Below are 15,083 nucleotides of genomic sequence, written 5' to 3'. Positions count from 1 at the left end.
AATTGTCGAATTATAGATGGGAAAAGGGATATGGATCCAAAGGCGTTCAAAGCAATTACACACCAGATCTTGAATCACACAACCAAGTTTATCTACCATTCTCTGAGACTTAAAATCTCTGTGCCTTATCATCCTACTTTGGATCTGTGGGGATTAGCAGAGTAATTACTGTAATATTTTATAAAATTACTGCCTTAACCTTCCAAGTTTATAAACCTTCTCTGATATGCATATATTGTACCTGGAAGATCATAGAGAGGACACTGGGATCATACATTTCAACTGTATTTTATTTGTTTTAAAGGTGAGTATATAATGTAACTAGTGAACAGTGATAAACCTAGAAGTGTCGTGTACTGGTTTTTAGAACACAATACTTGATTTATATTACTTTGTCTTTGACTACATAGAAATTCTGCATGTACCCCTGCTATTGTTTGAAAGTCAGATGGATGCTTTTGGGAATGCTACGAGTTCTGTTTCCCAACGTGTTTTTCTGACATAAAACTTCATTTAAATACGGGCACAACTGAAATTTCTCTAAGGAGGGGACCTAGAGTTCTCAGCTCTCCCCAGCCCCACACTCATCCCTCCCCGCAGCCCCGAGCTCCCTCATGCTGCCTCTGCATCAAAAACGCATGCTGTCCTCTCTGCACCCACAGCTACACACTCTCCTCCTGCTATCTCACACCTAGCCTCACACTCTTTCTACCCCCATCCCCGAGTCCTGCAGTCTCCCTGCCCCACACTCGACCCCATGGTCTCACATCGAGAGATGGTCAGGCTGACGGACAGCATCCCCAGGAGGGACCGGGCAGTTCTGGGAGCCCTTGACCGCATGCTCCATCTGCGTCTCCACTTCCCCAGGAAGCATCAAAAGCCCAGATCCAATCTTCTGAACCCTCCTGGAGGCTGGGATGCCCAGTGCCCCCTGCTCCACTCCTCCCAGAGGCTGGGGGTGCCTATTGCCCATGGCAGTTAAAGCACTGCAAAGTGTGTGGGGGTGCACACAGGGTTGCAATACCAGCCCTGGCTGCCCCTCCGTCATGCCTGCCGGGAAGGGTCTCTGCTGCTGTGCCACCCAGCTCTGGTCAGCAGCTGGGGGGAGCCTGACCCCCCTCGCTGTACGCCCTGCATTAAAGAAACCTGAACCAGTGTAAGATGGGAAGTGTGATTTAGGCTGTTGACATTTAACATGGCACCATTTTTAAACACATGAGAATGGATTCGTGACAGGTGAAATTCCCTGTAATCCAGTGCGCCACTAGGACCCCACATTCAGGGATGAACAGAGTCTAACGTGAACCCTTTGCACACTCAGTTTTACCCATTTTCTGTCATGTGTTGGCTTCAGCAATAGGACATCAGCCTGCTGTTAGTTGGACAGCAGCATTCTTCCTTAAAATAGGTGTGAGGGTCTAGTTTGATGCCTGACTGTGCGCGATGGGGAGGAGCATGCTCATCCCTGGAAGGAAGGGCTGTCTCCCATTACTCACTGCCGATGTCTTTAGATAGTTAAAGAGCAGGACGGTGGCTGTGGTGCTGACCCTCGCCGTATGCGATCATCAGTGTTCTTAGACAGCCCGCAGGGGAAGATGTAGGATGAATAGAGAACTGCTTTTAAAAAGGCTTTCAAACGACATTAAATGTGTTCTTTTCTGTCTTTCTTCCAGCTCCAGTCAATCCTCACTTAAGTAAGTATTTTTATCCTTTGCTACACTTCATCATTGGAAGAATTAGCTTTGTATTAATTGGTGCTTCATGGTTATGCAATAAATGGGCAGCATTTCATTTTCAGCTATAGTCCATGGATTCCATAAGGTCCATTTTAAGTCTATCACATAGGACTGCACTCGCTTGCGGTTGGAGACTGGAACTTTTTTTAATTTCCAGTTGCTAAACAGACAGTACTCAGGTCAAGAGAAGATTACAGCTGCTGGATGAACCCCTTCCCCTGTGTCTGAAACTAATGAATAATCCCTAAGGAAAAGGTGCATATGTCCTCCAAATGGTCCTTGATTAACAATGGAAGGAGAAAGTGAATGTAAATGAGTGGGTGAAGCTATGGATTCGTCAGTGTAATTTGCACAAATACATAAATACTTGAGTATGTAGCTCCACATGCAAACTTCCTACATTTGCAAAATTTGGCTAATAATCTTGAAAGAAAAGACACTCTTCTAAGATGTGGATGTGGTATACCTAGACTTTAGTAAGGCATTTGATACGGTCTCACACGATATCCTTATCGATAAACTAGGCAAATACAATTTAGATGGGGCTACTATAAGGTGGGTGCATAACTGGCTGGATAACCGTACTCAGAGAGTAGTTATTAATGGCTCCCAATCCTGCTGGAAAGGTATAACAAGTGGGGTTCCGCAGGGGTCTGTTTTGGGACCGGCTCTGTTCAATATCTTCATCAACGACTTAGATGTTGGCATAGAAAGTACGCTTATTAAGTTTGCAGACGATACCAAACTGGGAGGGATACTAACTGCTTTGGAGGACAGGGTCAAAATTCAAAATGATCTGGACAAATTGGAGAAATGGTCTGAGGTAAACCGGATGAAGTTCAATAAAGACAAATGCAAAGTGCTCCACTTAGGAAGGAACAATCAGTTTCACACATACAGAATGGGAAGAGACTGTCTAGGAAGGAGTATGGCAGAAAGAGATCTAGGGGTCATAGTGGACCACAAGCTAAATATGAGTCAACAGTGTGATACTGTTGCAAAAAAAGCAAACGTGATTCTGGGATGCATTAACAGGTGTGTTGTAAACAAGACACGAGAAGTCATTCTTCCGCTCTACTCTGCGCTGGTTAGGCCTCAACTGGAGTATTGTGTCCAGTTCTGGGCACCGCATTTCAAGAAAGATGTGGAGAAATTGGAGAGGGTCCAGAGAAGAGCAACAAGAATGATTAAAGGTCTTGAGAACATGACCTATGAAGGAAGGCTGAAAGAATTGGGTTTATTTAGTTTGGAAAAGAGAAGACTGAGAGGGGACATGATAGCAGTTTTCAGGTATCTAAAAGGGTGTCATCAGGAGGAGGGAGAAAACTTGTTCACCTTAGCCTCTAATGATAGAACAAGAAGCAATGGGCTTAAACTGCAGCAAGGGAGATTTAGGTTGGACATTAGGAAAAAGTTCCTAACTGTCAGGGTAGTTAAACACTGGAATAAATTGCCTAGGGAGGTTGTGGAATCTCCATCTCTGGAGATATTTAAGAGTAGGTTAGATAAATGTCTATCAGGGATGGTCTATGCAGTATTTGGTCCTGCCATGAGGGCAGGGGACTGGACTCGATGACTTCTCGAGGTCCCTTCCAGTCCTAGAGTCTATGAATCTATGAATCTATAAGATTATTAAAACTTCCTCTTCTGTTGGACCAGAAACACCATCGTATTTGTCATGTTTTCACAGTTCTGATTCTGGTCAGAACCTCATCTACATATACCTATTTCCAGGATTGATAAGAGAGAGAAGCTATTGCTCCATGCCATAGTGGTTACTTGCTTTGCTATGGGAATATGTACACTTGCACTAAGGAAGGGCAAACTGATTCAAATAAAATAAGAACCAACCAGACCTATCACCAGAGAGTGAACCTGAATCATTACTGAGGTTCTGTAAACTACTGTATTGAACATAAGAATGCCTATTTCGGGTCAGACCAATGGTCCATCTAGACCAGTCTCTTCCAACAGTGCTCAGGGGCCAGATGCTTCAGAGGGAAAAAACAAAACAGAGCAATTTATTGAGTGATCCATCCCATGGTCCAGTCCCACATTCAGGTAGTCAGAGGTTTAGGAATACCTAAAGCATAGGGTAGCATCCCTGACCATCTTGGGTAATAGCCATTGATGAAGCTATCCTCTGTGAATATATAAAATTATTTTTTGAACCCAGTTATACTTTTGTTGGTTAACCTTTCCTTTCTATTCATTCTCATCTCCACACACCTCTGAGTTCAGATGTGTTGTAAAAACTCAAGAAAGGTTGTTTTCAATGAGCTGGAGGAGATAAGGTGGAAGGCACAGTGAATATCATAGAATCATAGAAGATTAGGGTTGGAAAAGACTCCAGGAGGTAATCTAGTCCAACCCTTTGCTCAAAGCAGGACCAGCCCCAACTAAATCATCCCAGCCATGGCTTTGTCAAGCGGGACTTTAAAAACCTCTAAGGATGGAGATTCCATCACTTCCCTAGGGAACCCATTCCAGTGCTTCACCACCCTCCTAGTAAAATAGTTTTTCCTAATATCCATCCTACACCTCCCCCACTGCAACTTGAGACCATTGCTCCTTATTTTGTCATCTGCCACCACTGAGATCAGCCTAGCTCCATCCTCTTTGGAACCCCCCTTCAGGTAGTTGAAGGCTGCTATCAAATCCCCCCTCACTCTTCTCTTCTGCAGACTAAATAACCACCGTTTCCTCAGCCTCTCCTCATAAGTCGTGTGCCCCAGCCCCCTAATCTTTTTCGATATCCTCCACTGGACTTTCCAATTTGTCCACATCCTTTCTGTAGTGGGGTGCCTAAAACTAGACTCAATATTCCAGGCGTGGTGTCACCAGTGCTGAATAGAGGGGAATAGTCACTTCCTTCAATCTGCTGGCAGTGCTCCTACTAATACAGCACAATATGCCATTAGCCTTCTTAGCAACAAGGGCACACTGTTGACTCATATCCAGCTTCTTATCCACTGTAATTCCCAGCTCCTTTTCTGCAGAACTGCTGCTTAGCCATTCAGTCCCCAGTCTGTAGCAATGCATGGGATTCTTCCTTCCTAAGTCCAGGAATCTTCTCTTTTCCTTGTTGAACCTCATCAGATTTCTTTTGGCCCAATCCTCCAATTTGTCTAGGTCGCTCTGAACCCTATCCCTACCCTCTAGAGTATCTACCTCTCCCCCAGCTTAGTGTCATCCACGAATTTGCTGAGGGTGTAATCTGTCCCATCATCCAGATCATTAATGAACCAGCCCCAGGACCTTCCATTGAGGCACTCCGCCTGATACCGGCTGACAACTAGACATTGAGCCATTGATCACTACCTGTTGAATCTGACGATCTCTAGGCAGCTTTCTATCCACCTTGTAGTCTATTAATCCAATCCCTATTTCTTTAACTTGCTGGCAAGAATACTGTGGGAGACCATATCAAAAGTTTTGCTAAAGTCACGGTATATCATTACCACCGCTTTCCTCATATCCACGGAGCCAGTTATCTCCTAATGAGTGAATCCAATATCTATGTATACAGTGGTGTGGTAGCCATTTTGGTCCCAGAATATTAGAGAGACGAGGTGGGTGAGGTGATATCTTTTATTGGACCAATTTCAGATGGTGAGGGAGTCAAGCATTTTAGCTTACACAGAGCTCTTCTTCAGGTCTGAGAAATTTAGCTGTGACACTGAGTCTCTTTAGTGAATATCTCGTTATTTGTATCTGTGATTTTGAAAAAACTATTATCATTTATTGGATGAGATGCTCAAATAGCTGAAAGCAGAGCTTTCTTGCTGTCTCTCATAAGAACATAAGAATGGCCATACTGGGTCAGACCAAAGGTCCATCTAGCTAAGTATTCTGTCTACTGACAGTGGCCAATTCCAGGTGCCCCAGAGGGAGTGAACCCAACAGGCAATGGTCAAGTGATGTCTCTCCTTCCATCCATCTCCACCCTCTGACAAACAGAGGCTAGGGACACCATTCCTTACCCCTCCTGGCTAATATCCATTAACTGACTTAACCTCCAAGAATTTATCCAGTTCTCTTTTAAATGCTGTTATAGTCCATGCCTTCATAACCTCTTCAGGCAAGGAGTTCCACAAGTTGACTGTGCACTGTGTGAAGAAGAACTTCTTTTTATTTGTTTTAAACCTGCTGCCCATTAATTTCATTTGGTGGCCCCTAGTTCTTGTTATTATAGGAACAAATAAATAACTTTCCTTATTTACTTTCTCTACATCACTCATGATTTTATATACTTCTATCATATCTCCCTTAGTCTCCTCTTTTCCAAGCTGAAAAGTTCTAGCCTCTTTAATTTCTCCTCATATGGGACCCGTTCCAAACCCCTAGTCATTTAGTTGCCCTTCTCTGAAACTTTTCTAATGTCAGTATATCTTTTTGAGATGAGGAGCCCACATCTGTACTCAGGATTTAAGATGTGGGCATACCATGGATTTATATAAGGGCAATAAAATACCTCTGTCTTATTTCTGTCCCCTTTTTATAATTCCTAACATCCTGTTTACTTTTTGACCGCCGCTGCACACTGCGTGGAAATCTTCAGAAAACTATCACAATGACTCCAAGATCTTTTTCCTGATTCGTTGTAGCTAAATTAGCCCCATCATATTGTACATATATTTGGCATTATTTCTTCCAGTGTGCATTACTTTACATCATCCACATTAAATTTAATTTGCTATTTTGTTTCCCAATCACTTAGTTTTGTGAGATTCTTTTGAAGTTCTTCACAGTCTGCTTTGGTCTTAACTATCTTGAGCAGTTTACAATCATCTGCAAACTTTGCCACCTCACTTTTAAACCCCTTCTCCAATCATTTATGAATAAGTTGAATAGGATTGGTCTGAGGGCTGACCTTGGGGATACACTTGTTGCCCCTCTCCATTTGAGATTTACCATTTTCCTACACTTTTTTCCCTGTTCTTTTAACCAGTTCTCAGTCCATGAAAGAACCTTCCCTCTTATCCCATGACAACTTAATTTACGTAAGAGCCTTTGGTGAGGGACCTTGTCAAAGGCTTTCTGGAAATCTAAGTACACTATGTCCACTGGATCCCCCTTGTCCACATGTTTGTTGACCCCTTCAAAGAACTCTAATAGATTAGTAAGACACGATTTCCCTTTAAAGAAACCATGCTGACTTTTACCCAACAATTTATGTTCTTCTATGTGTCTGACAATTTTATTCTTTACTATTGTTTCAACTAATTTGCCCAGTACTGATGTTAGACTTAGTGTCCTGTAATTGCTGGGATCACCTCTAGAGCCCTTTTTAAATATTGATGTTACATTAGCTATCTTCCAGTCACTGGGTACAGAAGCCAGTTTAAAGGATAGGTTACAAACCATAGTTAATAGTTCCGCAATTTCACATTTGAGTTCTTTCAGAACTCTTGGATGAATACCATCTGGTCCCAGTGACTTGTTACTGTTAAGTTTATCACTTAATTCCAAAACCACCTCTGGTGACACCTCAATCTGTGACAATTCCTCAGATTTATCACCTACAAAAGTCAGCTCAGGTTTGGGAATCTCCCTAACACCCTCAGCCGTGAAGACTGAAGCAGAGAATCCATTTAGTTTCTCCGCAATGACCTTTTCGTCTTTAAGCGCTCCTTTTGTATCTCGATCGCCAGGGACCCCACTGGTTGTTTAGCAGGCTTCCTGCTTCTGATGTACTTAAAAAACATTTTGTTATGACCTTTGGAGTTTTTGGCTAGCTGTTCTTCAAACTTCTCTTTGGCTTTTCTTATTACATTTTTACACTTAATCTGCAGTGTTTATGCTCCTTTCTATTTACCTCACTAGGATTTGACTTCCCCTTTTTACAAGATGCTTTTTTATCTCTCTCTGCTTCTTTTACATGGTTGTTAAGCCACGATGGCTCTTTTTTAGTTCTTCTACTGTGTTTCTTAATTTGGGGTATACATCGAAGTTGGGCCTCTATTATGGTGTCTTTGAAAAATGTCCATGCAGCTTGCAGGGATTTCACTTAAGTCACGTACCTTTTAATTTCTGTTTAACTACCCCCCTTACTTTTGCATAGGTCTCCTTTCTGAAATTAAATGCCACAGTGTTGGGCTGTTGAGATTTTCTTCCTACCACAGGGATGTTAAATGTTATTAGCTTATGGTCACTATTTCCAAACGGTCCTGTTATAGTTACCTCTTGGACCAGCTCCTGCACTCCACTCAGGACTAAATCGAGAGTTGCCTCTCTCCTTGTGGGTTCCTGTACCAGCTGCTCCAAGAAGCAGTCATTTAAAGTATTGAGAAATTTTGTCTCTGCATTTCATCCTGAGGTGACATTTTCCCAGTCAGTATGGGGATAATTGAAATCCCCCACTATTATTGGGTTCTTAATTCTGATAGCCTCTCTAATTTCCCTTAGCATTTCATCATCACTATTACTGTCCTGGTCAGGTGGTCGATAATAGATCCCTAATGTTATATTCTTATTAGAGCATGAATTACTATCCATAGGGATTCTATAGAGCATGTGGATTCACTTAAGTTTTTTACTTCATTTGTTTCTACATTTTTTTTCACATATAGTGCCACTCCTCCCCCGCCCATGACCTGTTATGTCCTTCTGATATATTTTTTACGCCGGAATGATTGTGTCCCAGTGATTGTCCTCAGTCCACCAGTTTCTGTCATGCCTATTATATCAATATCCTCCTTTATCGCGAGGCACTCTAGTTCACCCATCTTATTATTTAGACTTCTAGCATTTATATACAAGCACTTCAAAAAATTGTCACTGTTTGTTTGTCTGCCCTTTTCTGATGTATCCGATTTTTTTTTAATGTGAATGTTTCTCATCTGATCTGGCCCCGAGATAATCCTCTTCCATCCTCTCCTCCTGACTAAAACCTAGAGAATCTCTATCAATAGACTCTCCTCTAAGAGAAGTCTCTGTCCAATCCACGTGCTCCTCTGCCACAGTCAGCTTTCCCCCATCTCTTAGTTTAAAAACTGCTCTGCCAACTTTTTAATGTTAAGTGCCAGCAGTCTGGTCCCCCTATCCCAAAAGTTTCCCCAGTTCCTAATGAATCTAAACCCCTCCTCTCTACACCATTGTCTCGTCCATGCATTGAGTCTCTGAAGCTCTGCCTGCCTACTAGGCCCTGCATGTGGAACTGGGAGCATTTCTGAGAATTCTACCATAGAGGTCATGAATTTCAGTCTCTTTCCTAGCAGCCTAAATTTGGCCTCCAAGACATCTCTCCTACCCTTCCCTATGTCATTGGTAATGACATGTACCACGACCATCGGCTCCTCCCCAGCACTGCACATAAGTCTATCTAGAACAAAGGCAAAGCAAACTAGCTTTATAAAAGGATGTTACTAAGCTGAAATCCATAGACATTTACTTATGGTGGCAATATTTCATTAAATATCCTGCTAGTGATATTTGACAAAAATAAATCTCAATAAGCATTTTGGCTGTGTGTAGAGCTTTAGGAACTCCTGTGGCAGACTGAATAAGATGTAAACTGCTATTGGCAATGAGAAACATACCTTTTATTGCCCAGACATCGTGTTTAGTCAGATGTGCAGAAATGCAGCTGGAAAGAGAAGGAAGTATTTCAGGGCCATCAGTATTCTTGCTATGAGTCAACTACAGTGGGAGTAAAACTGGTTCTCAGCTACTGTGAACAGTTTCTCTGATTCTAAAGTTCAAGAATCATAGAATCACAGATTAGGGTTGGAAGAGACCTCAGGAGGTCATCTAGTCCAACCCCCTGCTCAAAGCAGGACCAACCCCAACTAAATCATCCCAGCCAGGGCTTTGTCAAGCCTGACCCTAATAACCTCTAAGGATGGAGAGTCCACCAGCTCCTAGGTAACCCATTCCAGTGCTTCACCACCCTCCTAGTGAAATAGTGTTTCCTATATCTAGTCTAGACCTCCCCCACCGCAACTTGACCATTGCTCCTTGTTCCGTCATCTGCCACCACTGAGAATAGCCTAGAATACAGTAAAACCTCAGGAATGGAGGTTGTTTGTAATTCTGAAATGTTTGTTAACTCTGAACAAAACATTATGGTTGTTCTTTGAAAAGTTTCAACTGAACATTGACTTAATACAGCTTTGAAACTTTACTATGCGTAAGAAAAATGCTTTTAACCATCTTAATTTAAAAGAAACAAGCACAGAAACAGTTTCCTTACCTTGTCAAGTCTTTTTTAAAACTTTCCCTTTATTTTTTTAGTAGTTTACATTTAACACTGTATTTGCTTGTACTGTACTGTACAGTTGTGCTGCATTTGCTTTTTTTTTTTTTTTTTTGGTCTCTTCTGCTGCTTGATTGCATACTTCCGGTCCAAATGAGGTGTGTGATTGACCAGTCAGTTAATAACTCTGGTGTTCGTAACTCTGAGGTTCTATTGTAGATGACTCAACACTTTAAACCTCCTCGCTGATGATCCCATCTAGTGTGTTAAGAATTAGGGCAGAATGGAAAGACTCCCATTAACTTGAATGGGCATTTAATCAGCCCTTCATTGACTACAGATATATTTAATTTATTAAGAAAATATTTAATAGCAATCCCAGGTGCATTAAATGACATTTTTCTCCAATTTTAAAGTTCAAAAGTTCTTGCCTTCTTTTCTTCTTTCTTGGCAAATTTATTGTTCAGTTAAAGGACCCAGATTAACGGTCCTAGACATTAAGTCCTCTGTCTACAGAACAGTTTCAATGTGGGAAACATTGGAGCTGCATTAGTAAGAAGGATCACTTTGAGCAGTGAGTTGGGGTATCTCATTGCCCTTGGTCTGTCAGGATCAGCTTCCAACTGTCCTAGTGAAGATGGGGAAACATATCAGTCACAAACTGGAGTGAGCCCATCCAATTATTTTACTGAGGCCTGGGCTACACTAATATGGTCATCCGATCTAAGTTATGCTAGTTAAGTTACATAAGTAACATCACTTAAGTGAATGTGCCTTAGTTCAGCTTATAGCAGTGTCCGCACTACGCCTTGTTGACAGGAGATGCTCTCTGGTGACATAGTTTCTGCCTCTAGTTGAGGTGGATTAAAGATGTCGACAGGAGAGTGCTCTCTCATTGACTTAGCATGTCTTCACCAGACCCACTAAATCGATGTTGCTGCATTGATCACATTGGCGTCAAGAGTAGTGTAGACATGGCTACTGAACGGCCATCAGGTGGTAACAACTTTAAGTCACTAATATCTGGGGCAAAAAGCTTGGCCCTACTGAAGTCAATGACAAAATTCTCATTGACTTCAATTGGGCCAGGTCTTCATCCTTTAGGTGGATTCAAACCAGTAAACTGGCGAGAAAAGATTCTGTTTTCCATTACCCACATCATCTTTGTTTTCGAGATTCTCCTCTTATTTATCTCACAAGTGTCAATTTAAAGATGCTGTCTGTCTGTCTGTCTATCTGAATAAATAAACCACCAAAAATCTGTGTTCATAGGCAACTAAGAACTGATTTAAAACCCAGGAAATTCTGCCCTTTACTTTTGATTTACACAGAATCAGGCCCATCAAGTTAAAATAGTCAGTGGATTTGCCCTGAATAAAACTGGTTTATGTGAGACCAGAATCATTCCCTTCATGCGTAAATTCTGCAGCACGCAAATGACATAAAGTTATTCCATATTATGAGACTTCTGAAATAGCTAAATAAGCCTTAAATCTGTATTCCCTTTCTTTTGTGAGTTTATTAATGACCACTAAGGATCTATTGTTATGATACGTGTATGTAGCTCGCATTAATGTGAACAGAAGTTATGTCTCAATAAGATATTCAAGTATAAATATTCATATTTAAATCTGGGTTTTATGGGAGAATGGATGACCTGAGGGATTAATGATACCATGCAAAGCATTTTATCTTGAGGATGCTTTTTCACATTTGGCCCTGATTAGCAGTAAAACTAATTAATGGCCTCAATCCAATTCCTAAATTGCCATGTGCTTGTAAAATAAAAGCCACCACCATATTGGTGCTCATGACCTGATCCTGAATTATCAGGCCAGCTTAATATATACGTATTGCAAAAGTGCTTCTAATAATTGTTAGTGAAGCCAATATGGCTGAGATGCAAATAGGAGGATGTAAAGTATGAATATTCATGTTAAGTGAGGCTTGGAATATGCGGAGGCCTAGTGAGGCATGTTACGCATACGTTTGTTAGCCTGGTATTATTGCCTGAACGAAGGTTACGATGATATGTAGCAGCTGCACCTTCTCCACACCAAAGGCAGCATGGGGTGTGGTAAACAGAGACGCAGGAGCCTGAGGTGGCTTGAGCCCAGCGTTTCCATTTATGGGGCGCTGTCCAGTGAAGTCCTGGGGCTGCTTGTAAAATTTAGTAATATGTATCTTGTTTGTTACAGTTTAGCAATGCATTTTATGGTAAACAGGTAAATCACAAACTGATGGTAGCATCTTAGGGGTTTTTTGCAATGAGCGTTAACCACATTGACATACCAAAACTATTGGGAATGGGACTAATGCAAGTGGCTGGTTACCTGTTGGAAATATGACTATAGTCAACTGAAATAACACATGTAGACAGGTGGAACGCAACGCTGATCTCCTGGAATAGTCGCTATGAATAAGGGCTGAGACTTAATCAGATATGGTCTCAGATGTGTGTGGGTGGAATGGAGAAAGGTGTATAAAAGTTTGTCAAACCTAGCCCTAGTGAGGAGATGTGGAATGACAGTGGAGGTGACATCCAAAACAGTCATCTCCTCTTGTAGTGTGCTCCACTGACTGGTTCTTCCATCTTTGTTTCTAATGGTTTCTGCAAGGTTGTAGGTATGCGTAGTGTAAGACTTTAAGTATGAACAATGCAGGAAACTTCTGCACTTCTCTTATTCTTATACTTCTGGATTTGTTTTTTTCTATTTCAAGTATAGTCATCTGTATTAACTCAAGCTCATAAAGTTTGTGTGTGTTTCACCAATCTCATCTTCTTAATTAGCACCAAATAGCCTGTTCTTTGTGACAGGTGCACTTTGCAACCTAAATTAATCCCAGGCTACAGTGCTAAATGGTTCCCTTATTGATGCGCTTAGAAGATAGGACAAAATTTGAATGAACCTAAAGACCTACCCAACCTATCATGAGCTGGGGCATCTCAGCCAGACAGGATTGTGTGAGGAAGCACAGATTGACAGCACTTATGATATACCTCTTTCATGGATGAGTAAAGGACAGTGAAGATCTCTTCAAAACCTCTTGAATTCTCAGACAGGAAATGTACAGATCTGATCTCTCAAGTTATTTTCATGTTTATACTTTTGTCTATTTGTTTATATGTATATAGTACCAAAAATACTTGGCACTAGCCCTTTCCAGTTTATTCCAAATGCTTGAATCCCATTAGCAGCTGACACTGTGTTAAATAAATGGCAAACTTGTGCCTACTTTTTCATTGGGCCTGATCATTTTTTTGCTCACTCAAAGAAAAAGGCTTTTAATCTGCTGATGTGGAATTTCTAAATGAACCTTCTGCATTTCTAAATGAACCTGCTTCAAAGTGCAAATGTAGCCTTTAAACTACTGCAGCAGAGTTAGAAATGGCAAGACAGACGATGAGGCTGACTTTGGGTTTAACTCAGTTTGTTGTTGGAGCTGAACCAGATTTTACTCATTCTCCACTCTGGTTAGCTGTCACGGAAGCAATATTTCATCCTTGAATTGTGTCACTCTGTGCAGGAGCATCGCGCGTAAGGTACTGATGACTCCGAGTTTCCATCCTCAGAGCTCGCTATTAATGCAATGCTTTGGGTCAGTAGAGAGGGGAGAGAGCTCCCATGCCAGCCCCTACAAGTGGCAGTGGGTTGGGACCACAAAGCCTGTGGCTTGTCTGAGATCTGCTTGGATGTTTGGGCAGGTGAAAAGGGGCCACTTTTAGCTCTCTCAAGACCCTCACCAGCATGAGTCCTGTTGTCAGGACCCCCCTTGAACCATAACTGCCCCTTGAATCACCTTGAGGGAGGGTTTGTGGGAGGAGCCAATGCAAATTAATGCCAAATTGATCTGAATTAACTTGTCCTATAACATTAGCTTGTCCTGCAGGTTTTGTAGTGGGGATCTTAGTGGAAGTGTTGCCAGTCCCACCCCGGTCCTCCAAGGCACCTGCTAGCAATATCCTGTCCTTTGAGCAGAAATAAACAAGCATCAGAGGCTGCAGTTTCCATCCATCCGTCATATTCCTAGGCAGCTAAGCACTTTGGAAGGTACAGTAAGGACTTGTCTAAGTGGAGGGGAGCCCAATGTACCTGTGCATGTTGGTGGGAGAGCTCTCTCTCATCGACTTAGCATGTCTTCACCAGACCCACTAAATTGATGCAGCTGCATTGATTGCATTGGCATCAAGTGTAGACATGACTACTGAATGGCCATCAGGTGGTGGTAACTTTAGAGAACAAGCTATTTTAATATCAAATCAGTATAAAATACATTTCTAAAGGTGACACGCTCAGCTTCTGTTTTGTTCATAGTCCTTCATCTGCACCACACTGCACTGCTTCTTTCATGAGCTTTGTCAGTGTCACTGTGTACTCTTTTGTGAGCTAGGAAATAAAGCAGCAGATGCTAATCTGCATCAGTTCACATGCCTCATTATTCGGGTTATTGGATTCCACAGAGTGTGTAACTGTTTTTCAGATTTCTTCTCCACTGTGGTTGTGACAGTGCTCATGTATTTAAAGATGGTGTATTTTACAAGTTTTCCATTAAATTAGATTCCAAAATGATGTGGGGGGAGAGTTTCATAATTAAACAAATGAACAGTTGACTCTCAGTCATACTGATGGTGAACAATCCTTTCAGATCAACTGAGGGTTTGTGCTTTAGTTAACTTGATTCTTACAGTCAAATGGTGACAACTGTACTCAACTCAGTGGATTTATCTGAGAAAAGAAGTAAATCTGATCATTGTACTGAGGGAGTAGACATATGTGTCTGGATAACCTAGTTTTGTAGGAGAATATTTCGCGCTCAGTACTATGAAGTAGGCACTTTTCTTACTGTCTTCCTAGCCTAATCAGAAACGAGATGAGGAAGAACCAGAAAAATCTCTCAAAATGGCCATGGGTTTGGGGTGAAATTTCAAGCTTCATTTTTCAGTCTTGAGTATTAGATGATTTCAGATCAGCTTCAAGTTGGTCTCCATTCTTTGGGGTCCTTACCCAAACGTAGCCTGTATGCTGATCTCACTGACACAGTACAACATCACTGACCTGAGTGGATATATTACATATTTAAATTCCCAAACCTGCAAACATTTAGATACCTGCTCGACTTAACACCCCTGAGTAGTCCTGTGTAGAGCT

The 15,083-nt window shown here is 41.7% G+C and overlaps 1 protein-coding gene across 2 annotated transcripts in view; it reads left to right on the top strand.

The window, feature by feature from the left end:
• The window catches only part of MDGA2 (MAM domain containing glycosylphosphatidylinositol anchor 2), a 691,110-nt gene that overhangs the window by 651,150 nt on the left and 24,877 nt on the right, over window positions 1-15,083 (top strand). For both annotated transcript variants that reach the window (XM_075065736.1, XM_075065735.1), the window contains exon 12: window positions 1,674-1,694. In XM_075065736.1, coding sequence (XP_074921837.1) covers window positions 1,674-1,694 — 21 coding nt within the window. The remainder of the gene's footprint in view (window positions 1-1,673; window positions 1,695-15,083) is intronic.

This window comes from Chelonoidis abingdonii, chromosome 4 (assembly GCF_003597395.2).
Source record: "Chelonoidis abingdonii isolate Lonesome George chromosome 4, CheloAbing_2.0, whole genome shotgun sequence".
Lineage (NCBI taxonomy): Eukaryota > Metazoa > Chordata > Testudines > Testudinidae > Chelonoidis > Chelonoidis abingdonii.
Note: the sequence above shows the minus strand (reverse complement) of the source record. Positions and strands in the feature narration are given on the sequence as shown.